At 47.1% G+C, this 14,586-nt stretch overlaps 1 protein-coding gene across 1 annotated transcript; it reads left to right on the forward strand.

The window, feature by feature from the left end:
* The first annotated feature begins 154 nt into the window (after window positions 1-154).
* LOC145718164 (ATP-binding cassette sub-family C member 11-like) lies at window positions 155-13,514 on the forward strand. The gene is made up of 6 exons (XM_081809625.1): window positions 155-725; window positions 4,572-4,798; window positions 5,146-5,283; window positions 6,474-6,660; window positions 11,492-11,581; window positions 12,930-13,514. The coding sequence occupies exons 1-6, from the start codon at window positions 645-647 to the stop codon at window positions 13,203-13,205; spliced, it is 999 nt and encodes a 332-aa protein (XP_081665751.1). The 5' UTR covers window positions 155-644; the 3' UTR covers window positions 13,206-13,514.
* Window positions 13,515-14,586: the final 1,072 nt, after the last annotated feature.

Raw genomic sequence — 14,586 nt, forward strand, 5'->3', positions numbered from 1 at the left:
AGCACTTTTTCATGTGTCTGTTGGCCATTTGGATGTCTTCTTTGGAGAAATGTCTGTTCATGTCTTCTGCCCATTTCTTGATTGGATTCTTTGTTCTTTGGGTGTTGAGTTTGATGAGTTCTTTATAGATTTTGGATACTAGCCCTTTGCATGATCAATTATTAATTGAACCTCCAGCTCCTCTCCCCACACAGAGGATGGGGGGTGGGGTTGAAAGTTCCAATCTCCTACTCATGGTTTGGTCCTTCTGGTGACCAGTTCTCCATCCTGAAGCCGTCTAGCCCCCTTTCCCCCACCAGCCATCCCTCTAGCTACAAAAAGACACTCTAATTGCTCCAGAGATTCCAAGGGTCTTAGAAACTCTTATGTCAGGAGCCAGAGTCAAAGGCCAAATATTAGAACAAAAGATGCTCCCAGCACCCCTATCACTTAGGAAATTACAGGGATTTTAGGAGCTCTGTGCCAGGAACTGGGAACAAGACCAACTATATTTCTTATCAAACCATCCTCTCTGTTCTTTCTTGAAGACCAATAGCAGCCAAGAGAGCAATGGAACTACTGTAGACCCAGGCGACATACTGGACAACCCTCAGCTGTTGTACTACCAACTGGTGTATGGCCTCAGTATCCTGCTACTAATCTGCATGGGTGTCTGCTCCTCAGGGGCTTTCACCAAGATCACGAGGGAAGCATCCTCAGCATTGCACAACGAGCTCTTCAACAAGGTGTGGGCCTGGGCGTCAGCTGTGGCTGCAGGCCGATGACTGACCTCGCCCAGTTTTCTTTTTCTTTTTTTCTTTCTTTTTAATTACTAGACTTTATTTTTTTGAGTAGTTTTCAATTTAAGAAAAATTGAGTGGAAAATACAGAGTTCTCATATGTCCCTCACCAATCTCCCAATTTCTCCTGTTATTAATATCTTGCATTAGTGTAGGATGTTTATCACAATTGATGAGTCAATATCAATGCATTTATTATCATCATCATCATCATCATCTAAAATCCATGGTTTACATTAAGGCTCACTCTTTGCATTGTACATTCTATGGGTTTGGACAAATATATACTGACATGTATCTGCCATAAAGTGTACAGAATCGTTTCACTGCCATAAAAATCCTCTGTGCTCTACCTATACATCCCCTCTTTAGCACTTTATACAGCACTTTATACAGAATACAGAATAGTTTCACTGCCATAAAAATCCTCTGTACTCTACCTATACACCGCCCCCCTCCAAAATCCTGACAACCACTGATCTTTCTCATTGTCTCCATAGTTTTGCCTTTTCCAGAATGTCATCTAGTTGCAAGTCCACACTGGGCTACTACATAGGTGGGAGCAGGCTACGGAATGAGCTGGGTGCATGGAAGCTCTCCTGCTGCTGACAGTATGATTCTAAAAGTTTAGTGTCCCTTGCTGGAGGGTCAATGGTCATACCAATGCTGGCCTCTGTTGGCTGAGCGTTGTCACACATAGAGTTGTAGAATTGTCCCAGGTTCCTTTTGAAGTGGTGCTATCATCCTTATTTTACATATGAGAAGATTGAAATCCTTGTGTGTTATGGTGAGAATGTGTTATGGTTAAAATACCAAACTTTCTGTAGTATCACATTGCCTCCTGGAAATGTCATTGCACTCCCCCTCACCAAATGTTACTATGCGCAGGTTCTGGGGTGGGCATTGGGCTTACAGTGGTGAATGAACAATGCAGGTATGGTTCAGGCCATTATGACCTTATAGTCTGTTCAGGAAGACCAATGAGAAAACAGGCTGTTGTAACATAGTGTGCAAAATTACTCACTGGGTGGGGGCCTCTGGGATCCTAAGAACTTAACAGGCACCTAACCCCAGCATGTGACTGGTGAGGGAAGGATGGGAGTCCAAGAAGACTTCCTGGAGGAAGGGACCTCTCTGCTATGATCTAAAGGATGAGTTGAAGCACTTTAGCCAGCTTAAATTAGGAGGTGAAGAGAAGCAGAGCTTTCCTGGGGAACTGGAGTCCTGGAGGGCAGGTGCTCAGAGGGTTAGAGCAGGGATTTTCATGGGTGTTCTCCGGAGGTGAGGAGGACATCCATCATTCCTTGTAGACTGAATGCAAATTATGTTTCAATGTGGGGAGGATGAGGTGGAGGCATTTCCCCACACCTCAGATAAAGCAGCTGGCTTGGTGGAACTAGAAAGCAGGAGAGGAATATTCTACCTGAGGCCAGACACTCTTTACTAACTTTACTATGGCCTCTAAGGTTCTGACTCTGCACTCCAAGATTCTGGAAATATCCAGTGCTCAGGCCTCAAAGTGATAATTCCTACTTTATTTTTTTGCAAGTTTTTTTTTCATTAGAAAATATGCTTTGTATTTAAAATATGTTCCTTTTTGTAGTCCTTTTATGTCTTGATTGATTTTAAATTTGCCTTTGTAGTTTTAAATAATCACAGTGAAGGACAAACCTTTGAGATAATTGGCTCAACTACAAACATAACAAACTGCAAAAATAGATTATTTTGACACTTGTGGGGCACCAGAAACCCTTTCTCCATGTCCCCACCATCTGTTCCTAATCCTGAGTGATGGTAGGTTCTCACAAAGATGGCTTAGTCACACCACAGCTGAGCTGTACCCTGTTCCTGTGCACCTCTCTCCCTGCACCACACCCCCCTCGCCCCCCATGAGTACTCAGTCTTGGGGGAGAGGGTGACTGTGATTTCTTGAAGTGATCGTGACAGTTTTTGTTGCTTTTGCTCATGTATTTCACAAAAGATTCTGGAGAGAAGATGGAAGATAATTTAGAGGCAGAAAAAGTGAGGAAACTCATCATCTGCCCCTCCCAACCTCACTGCCTCCCCCTCCTACCTTAGAGCCTAAACATGAATGTGAACAGTACTTGGTCAGCAGCATCCAGGTATTTGCAATGAGATCTGCTATAAGGGACACTTCGTGATTCTAATAATTACTGTTTATTAATAATCAAAATGCAATTTCCTCCTCCCCCCTTCATTCCTTCCTTTGCTTTTGGCCTTAATAGATATGATTAACTTCTATTTATGTCTTTTTCTTGTGTTACAGCTTGAGAAATACATAGGGAAATAAAGGGGTCAATTGGTCAGCAGCTCAGTGCCATGAATCTTTAAGAAATGCCTTCTGTAAAGAGCATGGCTGTGCTGGGGCAGGGAGGTCAGGGAGCCCTGGGAGGTCTGGTCATGGTTTTGCTGTTAACTACTTGGGTGACCTTGAGCAGATTGCTGAGCAGCCTCCCTTTTTCTGGGCTTAAGTTTCCTCATCTGTAAAATGAATACACTAAACTAGATGCTTTTGTTAAAGCCCTTCTAGTATGAAATGTTCTTTGATCTCCAAAGGGTCTCCTGTCCACTGCTTTTAGAGATCAAGTTAGGACACCACCTTCAAGAAGAGGTGGTCATGCTTAAATTCTACCCAAGACACCAAGTCATATGCAACCGCAGTGGAATTGCTGTTACTAATCTTTGGCGATTCTGGAAAATAGTCCCATCTGTGGAAAATAATCAGAGCTAGTGTTAATGGAATGCTAATTAGGAGGCAGGAACTATTCTGAGACTTTCAGTGTATTACCTCTTGTCTTTCTTTCTCCTTCCTTCCTTCCTTTTCTTTCTTTCTTTCTCTTTCTTCTTTTCTTTCTTTCTTTCTTTCTTTTTCTTCCTTTCTTTCTTTCTTTCTTTCTTTCTTTCTTTCTTTCTTTCTTTCTTTCTTTCTTTCTTTCTTTCTTTCTTTCTTTCAAGATTTTATTTATTTATCTGACAGAGAGAGAGATCGCAAGTAGGCAGAGAGGCAGGCAGAGGGAGAGGGAGAAGCAGATTCCCCGCCAAGCAGGGAGCCTGATGCAGAGCTCCATCCCAGGACCCCGGGATCATGACTTGAGCCGAAGGCAGATGATTAACCAACTGAGCCACCCAGGCGCCCCTTTCTTTCTTTCTTTCTTTCTTTCTTTCTTTCTTTCTTTCTTTCTTTCTTTCTTTCTCTCTCTCTCTTTCTTTCTTTCTTTCTTTCTTTCTTTCTTTCCTTCTTTCTTTCTCTCTTTCTTTATCTGCTGCTTTCCTCTGATTCCCTGTCACCTCTGAACTGGGCAGTCTGTATTGAAAGCTATTTAATGGAATTTTGGAATATTGAGATTTCTTTCTTTCTTCCAACAGCTTTATTGAAATATAATTCACATAATCATAAAATTCACCCTTTTAATAAAGTTGCACAACTCAGAAGTTTTTAGTCTATTTGCAGAAGTGTGCAATCTTCACCACAACTCTGTGAAGCGTCGTTATCATCCCCATTTTACAAATAAGGACATTGAGACTCCGAGGGGTTAAGTAACTTAAGCCCAAAGTCACACAACAGCAGGTGGAGGAGTGGGGTAACCCTGGAACCCAGCAGATTGATTGTGGAGCTCATGCTTGTAACCATTGCTCTACACTTCCTCCCCTGCATGCCCCTTAGGCTGGATCTGGCACATCTTCAGAGCCTGAGGGTAACTGACATCAACCTCAAGTCCCAGAGCAAGGCCAGCAGCTCTCTGTTGATCTAGGTTGCTTTTGTCCCTGCAGGTTTCTGGCTCCCCCATAAGCTTCTTTGACACAACCCCAACAGGCCGACTCCTGAACTGCTTTAAGGGGGACTTGGATGCGCTGGACCAGTTGTTGCCCGTTGTTGCTGAAGAGTTCCTGCTCCTGTCTTTGATGGTGGTCGCCATCTTGTTGGCTGTCAGTGTGCTGTCTCCATACATCCTGCTGATGGGAGTCATATTAGTCACTATTTGCATTATTTATTATTTGTAAGTGGGTTCTTTTTGCTTGTGAGCTGAGTTTATGACTTGGGATATGAGGCTGGAATCTACATAGAACTGGGTGGTCCCTGAGGTGGATGGTCCAGGTCACTCCCTCTCATCTTATTTTTTTTTTTTAAGATTTTATTTATTTAGTTGAGAGAGAGAGAGAGAAGAGAGCACAAGTGGGGGGAGGGGCAGAGAAAGAGAGAGAATCTCAAACAGATTCCGTGCTGAGTGCAGAGCCCGACATGGGGCTCGATCCCAGGACCCCATGATCATGATTTGAGCTGAAGGCAGACACTTAACCGATTGAGCCACCCAGGTGCCCCAACTCCCTCTCATTCTTGATGCAGGAAGTTTAAGAGGGCCATCAAAACGTTCAAGAGACTGGAGAACTACAGCCGCTCCCCTCTGTTCTCCCACATCCTCACCACTGTGCAGGGCCTGAGCTCCATCCATGTCTATGGAAAAATTGAAGACTTCATCAGCAAGTGAGTCCTGCTGTTGCCGTCTGAGGACGATAGAGCTGTGGGGATGGTGGGAAGCAGGAAAGTAGGAAGCTGAGCATCAGGGAACAGAGTCCTCTTCACACTGTTTTATTCCACTTATTTCTCTGAGGAAATGCTTATAGGAATAACAAATGTAAGTGACGTGGAAAATGTCTGTAAACCTTAAAGACCTGTGGACGTTGCATACATGTATTAACATAATTATTAGTAAGAAGTATTGCTGGGCCAGCGCTTCTTGCATGTTTTTTCCTTTCACTTCCAAATAGGTATCTAATTTTAATAAAATACAAGGAATACATGAAATTTCCTTCACTATTCATACCTATAGATTTGCCTTCTAAATGTTTGTTGAAACCAACAAAAACATCCTATGATTGGTGCTGAGACTTCATTGTGTCATATGAACTTACCCATTTGTAAAGATCAGTCACACATGGTCTGCCCTGAACCATAAGATGCTCCTAGTTTGGTGGCAGACAGGAGACACAGACACATATTTTTGTGGTAAGGCAGGGTTGAATATGACTGACAGCATAGGAAAAAAGCAGATAAAAGGCCATAAGAGTTCAGGAGGGAAAGAGGTGACCTGCAGCTGGGTGGGGGGTAAGGTGGCATCTAGCCAGGCTCGAAGCCTGGTAACACTTGAGCATGGAAGACGGTGTGTGTTGGTTAACTGGAATATTGGATGAACCACGGCACCAGCTCTCCCAGCAGCACTGGGGAGCACTCAAGGATTGTGCAGATGCTGGGACTGAGGGCATCCTAGAGTGATGCATTCATTCACCTACAGGTACTCAGCACCCACTGGGAAGGCAGCAGTGAACAAGACAGGCACAGCCCCCACCCCAAGGTGGATAGATACTGGGAAGGAGTTGCTTCCCTTTACTCACTCACAGATCCTGGCATTTATTCACTCTCATTGGTCCAGTTAGGGAACTTACCCCAACTGAAGACAAACCAATCATCAAGGCTGGAAGAGCCTGTGCTGAGAGCCCTAAGTTGGTCAGAGCATACTCCAAGGTCTGCGGTCAGGTCAACTCCAGGGAGGAGGCCCCTGAAGAAAAGTCAGGTTCCTTTGGTGGGAGTGGGGAGCTGCATGCTGGAGGAAGCAACCAGTATCCATTCTCACAAAACTCTGGGTTAGACAAGCACATGTGGTCGTCCTTTCTTAGGTTTAAGAGGCTGAGTGATATACAGAGTAACTACCTGCTGATGTTCCTGTCTTCCTCGAGATGGATCTCACTGAGGCTGGAGATCATGACCAACCTGCTGTCCTTCGCTGTGGCCTTGTTCGTGGTTTTTGGCATCTCCTCTGCCTCCTATTCCTATAAAGCCATGGCTATTAGCCTCATCCTGCAGGTGAGGGAGGGGCTCTCAGACAGCAGGGGCTTGGCTTGAGGCCTGTGGGCAGACCCAGGGGGTTCATTTCATGGGACTTTGATAACACCTTGGGTTTTGGCCATTTGTGATCTTATGAGTTATGTGCTTGGTCTTCTGAATCTGCTGCTTTCCTCTGTTTCCCTGTCATCTCTGAACTGGGTAGTGTGTATTGAAAGCTATTTAATGGAATCTTGGAATATTGGGATTGCATAGAGCCCACAGGAGGCCGAGTCCAACCCTCTTATTGTGCAGTTGGGGAAACCGAAGCCCAGAGATGGAAGGAGTTGTCTGAATGCACAGAGCATTAGAAGCAGAGCCAGAGTAAGAACACTGACCTCCTGGTTTGCTGGCTGGCGTCTTTTCATTTTACTATTCATACCTGGATTCAGCTGTCAGACTTCTCTGAGTTATCTAAGGAGGCGTCCAGTCCCTCTCCTGGAACAGGTCTTCTCAGGCTTTAAAGTGCATGAGACTTGAAGCAGAATGCTTGGCCCCAGCCTCGCAGGCATACTCGGTCTGGGCACCTGCGCAGCCGACAGGACGACCATGCTCCAGAGCACAGCCTTGGGGACTCAGAGTCAAGTACTGGTTGGGCGAGATCTTGGAATCTAATTTTAAAAACAGATTCTCTAGGGGATTCTGATGTCTGCACAGCAGTCTGCACACCTGGCAAGAGTCCCCCCACGCCTGGCTCCCCGGGACATGAGAGGGTCCAGCTGGCTGAGGTTCATGTCTATAGGGTCAGTCCTGTGCAAGGGTTAGCCATGGAGGGCCATGAGGCCAGAGGCTGGCTCTGTAGCCATCTCAGGGAACCCTGGCTGCACAGTTCCAGGGCACCCCTCTCCCATGGGGTCCTCATTAGCAGCCTTCTCTGCAGCTGTGTGGCTTTGTCTCTAACTGGCTTTGGATCTCTAGTGCCCCAATGCTGAGGCATTCTTTTGGGTCTGCAAAGGGGTTTCATCTTGCCCCTTGTTGAGCCCCTGCAGCAGTCACATGTCTGCATAAACATATAGTCCTGTACACCCACAGCAATGCGTGCGTGTGCAGAGCCTTTTGAGGGCACACAGGCCATGTGGATGGCTATGCAGTGCTCACACTCACAGACAGCTGACCAGGGCAATAACATGGAATTCCCCAGACGCTTGCACTGAGCCAGCACCCTGCTAGGTGCTTGCTGTGCCTTGATGCATTGAATCCTCACCATGTTCCACGAGCTGCAGCGGGGTGGTTAAGATTGTGTGGTTTAGAATGTGGGTTCGAGCCAGGCTTTGCCCATTATTAGCAGTGTGACTTTGGGGAAGCCTCTTACCCTCCTAGTGCCTGGGATTCCTCATTTTGTGAAAAAGAGATAATAAAAGTTCTTTTTTTTTTTAAGATTTTATTTATTTATTTGAGACAGAGAGAATGAGAGAGAGAGAGCACATGAGAGGAGGGAGGGTCAGAGGGAGAAGCAGGCTCCCTGCCGAGCAGGGAGCCCGATGCGGGACTCGATCCCGGGACTCCAGGATCATGACCTGAGCCAAAGGCAGTCGCTTAACCAACTGAGCCACCCAGGCGCCCGGTGACTCTTTCTTATGACTGACCACTGACCACAGTCTTTTGCTTTATTAGGAGACTATGTCTCATTCTTTGGGCCCTTAGGAAAATATAAAGAACAGCTCAGCACCCTCAAATGCTTTATTGAACTGATTTACTGCAATGTTTTTTTTTTAATTTTTTATTGTTATTTTATTTTATTTTTTATTTTAAAGATTTTATTTATTTATTTGAGAGAGAGAATGAGAGAGAGAGAGCACATGAGATGGGAGAGGGTCAGAGGGAGAAGCAGACTCCCTGCTGAGCAGGGAGCCCAACGCGGGACTCGATTCAGGGACTCCAGGATCATGACCTGAGCCGAAGGCAGTCGCTTAACCAACTGAGCCACCCAGGCGCCTGAGATAATAAAAGTTCTAAGATTATAGATTTGTGAGGAATATGTGTAAGCATGAGGGTTAATGCATGTTAAACACCTAGAATAGTGCTTGGCCCAGAATAAATGCTCAGTAAATGTGAGCTGTTACTGTTCCTGGCTTGCAGATAGGAGACCAGAGTTTTGGAGCTCAGTAGCATACCCTGGTTCCCATAGCTGGTGAGAGACAGGTTTGTCCTTAGTGGGTCACACTCATCTTCACTCCCTTCTCTTTCTTCCTCTCTCTGACACACACACACACACACAACACACACACACACACATGCACCAGTGCAGAGTTGCGTCCAAGCCTTCCACAATTGGGGACAGGCACCAAAGTGGTGTCATAGGGGACTTGGAGTCACTAAGGCCAGAAATCCCTCCTGGTTGCCGCGTGACATAGGCCAGAGGGGCAAAGATCGGGGCACGGTTCTCGTGTGCGGACACAGGCAAGGGGGGTGGGGGCTCATCTCCCCCAAGATACACTGTGCACATGAGACACTTCTCAAAGCTCTCCCCAGCTTGTTCCGTCACAGGAAACTCAGGAGGAACTCTGCTGGAGGTCTGACGGCTTCAAAAAGACCCTGGGTTTACTTTGTCCTCTGTGTCTGCTGCCCTGGTGGAGTATCTCATCTCTCTCCTGGGTACCCATGCCTCTTCCCCGCCCCCCAAGTCTCCCCTATCCGCCTCTTACATTCTCACCAGAGTGATCTTCAATTACAGTTTTCCTCATGTCCCTCCTTTGTTTAGAGCCCTCAGAGATTCCCTGTCTCCCTATGCCAGACCTAGGCTATGGCCCCTGCCTTCAGGCCCCTCAAATCTGGCCCTATGACCCCAACATGCTTCTCTCCTCTGGTCACACTGGTGAGTCGTTGACTTCTGCATGCACTCTCAATGCAATTCTGCTCAAGCTTTGGGAGGTGGGAATCACACTCCATGTTGCTTTGCAACCCTAAGAGGTATAAATAATAGAGATGCTTCTGGCTGCAAGCCAGCAAACCATAGAACCCGTTCAAAATGGCCTTGGCAGTCTGGGGACTTGTGATGTACCCAGAAGGCTGAGATAGGATTTTCTCTGTTAATTTAGGGATGTAGCGTGAATCCATGACCATTTTATCTTTTGGCCCTGGCACCCACAGCCTGGCTTCATCCTCAGGATTGTCTACTCAAGGTCACAAAATGGCTGCTGCAGCCTCAAGCAACACATCCTTACCCAATACCCACCAAAGGTTAGAAAGGAGAGAACTCCTCTCCTGTGCCCCATTTTAAGAACAAGGAGTAGTTTCCTAGAATACTCCCATCTGACTCCTCCTCATGCTTCATTGGCCAGAATTGTATCATGGCTCACACCTAAATCCATCATTGACACGAGGAGTGGAGTTAACAGGATTGTTTTGAACTAGCCAAGCCTCCCTGGAGCACAAGGCTGCCAGATACCTGAGCATAATAGAGGATGTGCCAACAAGGAAGAAAGAAGGCACTGCCTACTGACTAGGCAACCAGCTGTGTCTGCTACACTAACTGGAGGAAAGGCAGTCTCCCCCCAATCTTTTCCCACATTAGTGTCGTTTTATGATGGTTTCCACCCTCTCTGAGTTCTAAAGCACCTTCCTTCCCCTTCCCATACTCTTGGCTCCAATCATAGCCAAATGGCGCCCAAGACGCTGAATGTATCCTGCTACCTACTACTTCTAGAACTTTGTCCCCTCTATAAGGAACGCCCTTCTCTACCCATTTTTAACCTGCTAAATCCCACCTCTCCTTAAAAATGAAACTCCTGTGCCAACAGCTGCCCTAGTCCTTCCCTGTGGCCCTTGTCTGGGTGACCATCGTGTAGGCCCTAAGGGTGGTCCACGTCACCTCCTGTGGTGGAGCACACCTGTCTGTGCTGGCATTCTCTGTTGACCCATCTGTCTCCCCACCTGACTGGGAGCTCCTTGAGGGCAGTGCCTGGGCCTGTTGCATTTTGGGGCACAGATCCTGGCCCAGCACTAGTGTAGAGCCCTCAAGGAGCATGTTGAATGAATGTATAATGAACTCTACCCAGCACCCTATGCGTGGCCTGTTTGCCCACATCTTGGGCCAAGGGGATGGAAAGTGTAAAGATTGGGGTCCTTGTCCCACCTCTGTCCCTAGGTTCCAGGTGATTCTGTGTATGTCATTTCTTCTTGGGTCTCAGTGTCCTCATCTGTGGTGCCTCCAATTTCTGAGAGTCCCCGAGACTCCTCTGAGCCTGGGTTTTCCTGAAGGCAAGGCCTGAAACAAGGACTTGGGTGTAGGCAGATTATTTGGGATATGCTCCTAAGAAACAGGACTGAGGGAGCAAGAGAGTGAGGCAGGGAAGGAGGAACTGAATCATGGCCATGTGTCATTGATAGTGCTGTCCTGAGTCACCAGCACTCAACTCTACTGAATAATATAGGAAGCACATAGGATGCTCCCTGGATTGTCCCCCGAAGGTGAGGGACAGGAGCCTTTGTCTGCTGGCTCCTTTCCCCATTAGTTGAGGGTTGTCCACAGGGCTTTAACTCCCCTGTGTTTCAGGGCTGCAGCTGTGCATGGGTCGAGTGGGCTTCTATGGTATGGGTAAAGGTTTTGGGCAGAAAGCAGAAAGACACACAGAGGGTACTTGAGGTGGGACGGTGCCAGTGGGGTCTGTTCCAGAACTGCCTACCACCACTGCAGCTAACCTCAGAAGTGGGCTTAAGGGGCACCAAAGGCATCTGCTCCATTCTTGTAGGGAAATATGTCTTGGTTTGAGAAGTCACTCAGGGGAGAATGGCAACCAGTGGTTTTAGGAACATTGAAATCCTCTGCACATCCCCGTCAGCTTCTTGACCTGATGTGTCTTCTTCATTCCAGCTAGCATCCAACTTCCAGGCCTCTTCCCGGATTGGTTCAGAGACAGAGGCGTACTTCACTGCTGTGGAGAGGATGCGTCAGTACATGAAGGTGGGACGCAGGTCTGGGTTTGGTGTGGGAGGTCTGGAAGGCTTCAAATCCATGCCTGGGGCTCAGCTTCCATAGCCTCGGCATGCTCCGGCACCCCAGGCTCCCTGACACTTTTTCAAGAGGCAACTGAGGCTCCTTCCTTCCCATCTTCCCTGGACCGGTGTATATCATTTCTTAGAAGCCCTTCCGTACCCACTGGCCCATTTTCATCATCACATCCCTCACAGCTTTCCTGGGTGTAGAGAGAATAACCTGCCCTTTTTAGAAATGAGTTTTGCCCAAGTATAAAAATAATAATAATGACAATAATAATTGGTATTATTATTGCTTCTATTTGTGTCAGAATAGTTAAGAACATAGATTTTAGAGCCAGATCAACTGGGTTCAAGTCCAAGCTTTGCTACTTGAGTCAGCTGTGTAACCTGGGGACAGATCATAGTATGTACTTCATTGGGTTATTACAAAGATTGAATAATTTAATATGTAAAGCACTTAGCACAGTGCCTGACCCACAGTAAAGGCTCAATATTTTTATATATCGATTATCTCATGGAATCACAAAACAATTTCATAAGGTTGATTGAATTATTATCCCCATTTTCCAGAAGAGGAAACTGAGGCTTGGCTAGGCTTCAGATTACACAGCTGGGGTCTGGCAGAGCCCTTTGAAGCCAGTTCTCCTGCCCCTGTTAACAGGAGCAGAATTTGTGAATCTTAGAGCTTTGATTTAATACTGAGGGACACTGTGGTGCACACCTGCGGCGAAGAGCTGTGACTTGCGGTCAGGTGACCATGCTTCTTCTCCATCATTCAGGACTCAGGATGTACCCAGCTGTGCTTGGTTCGGTACTGGGCTTGGAGTCAGACAGCCCTGGTCTGAGTGCCCATCTGCTATGTGATCTTGAGCAAGTGCTTTAACCTGTTTGAGCCTCCATTTCCTTGTGTGTGAAATGCATCTGAAGTTCCCTACCTCGTCAATGAGGACAGAGGGAAGGGAAATCTGCACAAGGCATCTGAGCCATAAAACATGCCCCACAGGGGCTCTGCTGCCTTTATTATCACCGTTCTGGATTCTGTTTCTTTAGAGCCCATACAATAAATTAGAAAAAGTTCTCTGCATTAATAACAAGGGGGCTAGCTCTATGGTTTCTCACTCTTTGGGATAAAATTATATGCATGTCAGGTGAGTGGGGGTGGGATATTCCCCCTGGGGGCGTTCCTCTGAATGTCCTAATGTGGGACAGGCTGGGGTGAGTCACACACCCAAAAGCTGGAGGCCAGTGGGTCAGCAGGAGATGAGCAGAGATTAATGATAACTATTGATTTTTTTTCTCTCTTCAAAAATTAGATGTGTGTCCCTGAGTCTCCTTTACACATTGAAGGCATGAGCTGTCCCCCTGGGTGGCCACAGCATGGAGAAATCACATTCCAGGATTATCACATGAAATACAGGGACAACACACCCATTATCCTCAATGGCATCAACCTGACGATTCATGGCCACGAAATGGTGGGCATCGTGGGAAGGACAGGCTCTGGTGAGTGGAGTGTCCTGGGCAACCCCTGTCCTCAACTCTGCCCTTTGGGCGTTGGGCCTATTTCAGGGTATGTGTTTACTCAGTGACCCCACAGATGTTTATTGGGCCCTCACTCTGTGCCAGACACTGGTGCAAAAAACCCCATGTCCCTGCTATCACGGGATCCCACTGGAGGAGATAGGTGTTAAGTGATCAAGTCAGGAGACACATAGGGTCATTACAGGTTGTGATGAATGTCGTGGAGGAAATAAAAGGGTGCCGTTAACAGAGTAATGGGGTTGGCAGGTGTTTGAGCTTTGGTGGTCTGGGCTCTGAGGCCGGCATTTGAGCTGAGACCTGAAGGATGAACAGGGTGCAGGGGAGGTGTGCTTCAAGCACAGGGCAGTGCAGGGCTCTTTGAGGGCAAGAGCAGGGCCAGGAGTAAAATCTGGGTTCTGCTTCTCCTCCTCCCCACCCTTCCTAGACCTCTTATCAGCCTCTTTCTTTGCCCTCTCTTTTTTGACCTCTTTCCCTCCTTTCCTCTCCTATTATTTTTGGGAGGTCTGGTCCAAGTATCACTCCCTCCCATTTTTGCATTGTTCAAAGACACTGCTCAGGCTCGATTCTTGCCCCACCCTTGTGTGCCTAGGAGCTGCTTCCTCCAGGTAGCCCTCCAGGAAGACTAGATAGAGCCTTCCTGGGTCTCCACCTCCTCAGGCCCCCTGCAGGCCTTGCAGTCCTATTAGGTGAAGCGCTTCCAGCTGTGTTCTTTAGGGTATTCTTCCCTTTCTACTTCTTGCCTGCACTTTGCCTGAGAGGGCTGGTGACTGACATAGAAAAGCTCTCAGTAGATACTGGTCCAATTGACTGTATTTATTCAGTAGGTATTTATTGAGTACCTACTATTTGCTGGGCAAAGGGAACATAAAAGTAAACAAGACATACAGCTACCACCCACGATGACCTTACCTTTTTAGAGCAGAGGTTGAAAACTCAAATGCCTTTGGGGCCTGGCAAGCAACATGCATGGGTGAAATGCGTCTGGGAGGTGACGCAAGGAGGGTGGGGTGGGCAGTGTGTTGAACTGGAGAGCACTGTTCTCTCAAGGAAGCCACTGCACTCAGCTCCAGCTGCATGTTGTGAGGGAGGATGAGGGGCCAGTGTTGCCAGTTTTAGGTTTTAAGAAAAGCATGCAATTTGGATTTTTATAGATAGGGGATTTGGATTTTTAAAATGCTGGCAAAGAACTTAAAAAAATAACAGTAACACTGTGTGTGTGAAACAGAATATATAAATGGCTGGATTTAATCCAGGGGCTCCATTTGTGCTCTTTGATCTAGGCTGTAAGAAAGCTGTTCGTGGGTGCCTGGGTGGCTCAGTTGGTTAAGCGACTGCCTTCGGCTCAGGTCATGATCCTGGAGTCCCGGGATCGAGTCCCGCATCGGGCTCCCTGCTCGGCAGGGAGTCTGCTTCTCCCTCTCCCACTCC

The sequence above is a fragment of the Leptonychotes weddellii genome, unplaced genomic scaffold (genome assembly GCF_054177405.1).
Source record: "Leptonychotes weddellii isolate Sample4059 unplaced genomic scaffold, ASM5417740v2 HiC_scaffold_1153, whole genome shotgun sequence".
Classification (NCBI taxonomy): domain Eukaryota; kingdom Metazoa; phylum Chordata; class Mammalia; order Carnivora; family Phocidae; genus Leptonychotes; species Leptonychotes weddellii.

Excerpts from the sequence above, each read along its gene's own strand:
- LOC145718164 (XM_081809625.1), top strand. The coding sequence starts at position 645 with ATGGGTGTCTGCTCCTCAGGGGCTTTCACCAAGATCACGAGGGAAGCA. Across the intron at positions 4,799-5,145 it reads ATTTGCATTATTTATTATTT|GAAGTTTAAGAGGGCCATCA; the intron begins GTAAGTGGGTTC and ends TTCTTGATGCAG. Across the intron at positions 6,661-11,491 it reads CTATTAGCCTCATCCTGCAG|CTAGCATCCAACTTCCAGGC; the intron begins GTGAGGGAGGGG and ends TCTTCATTCCAG.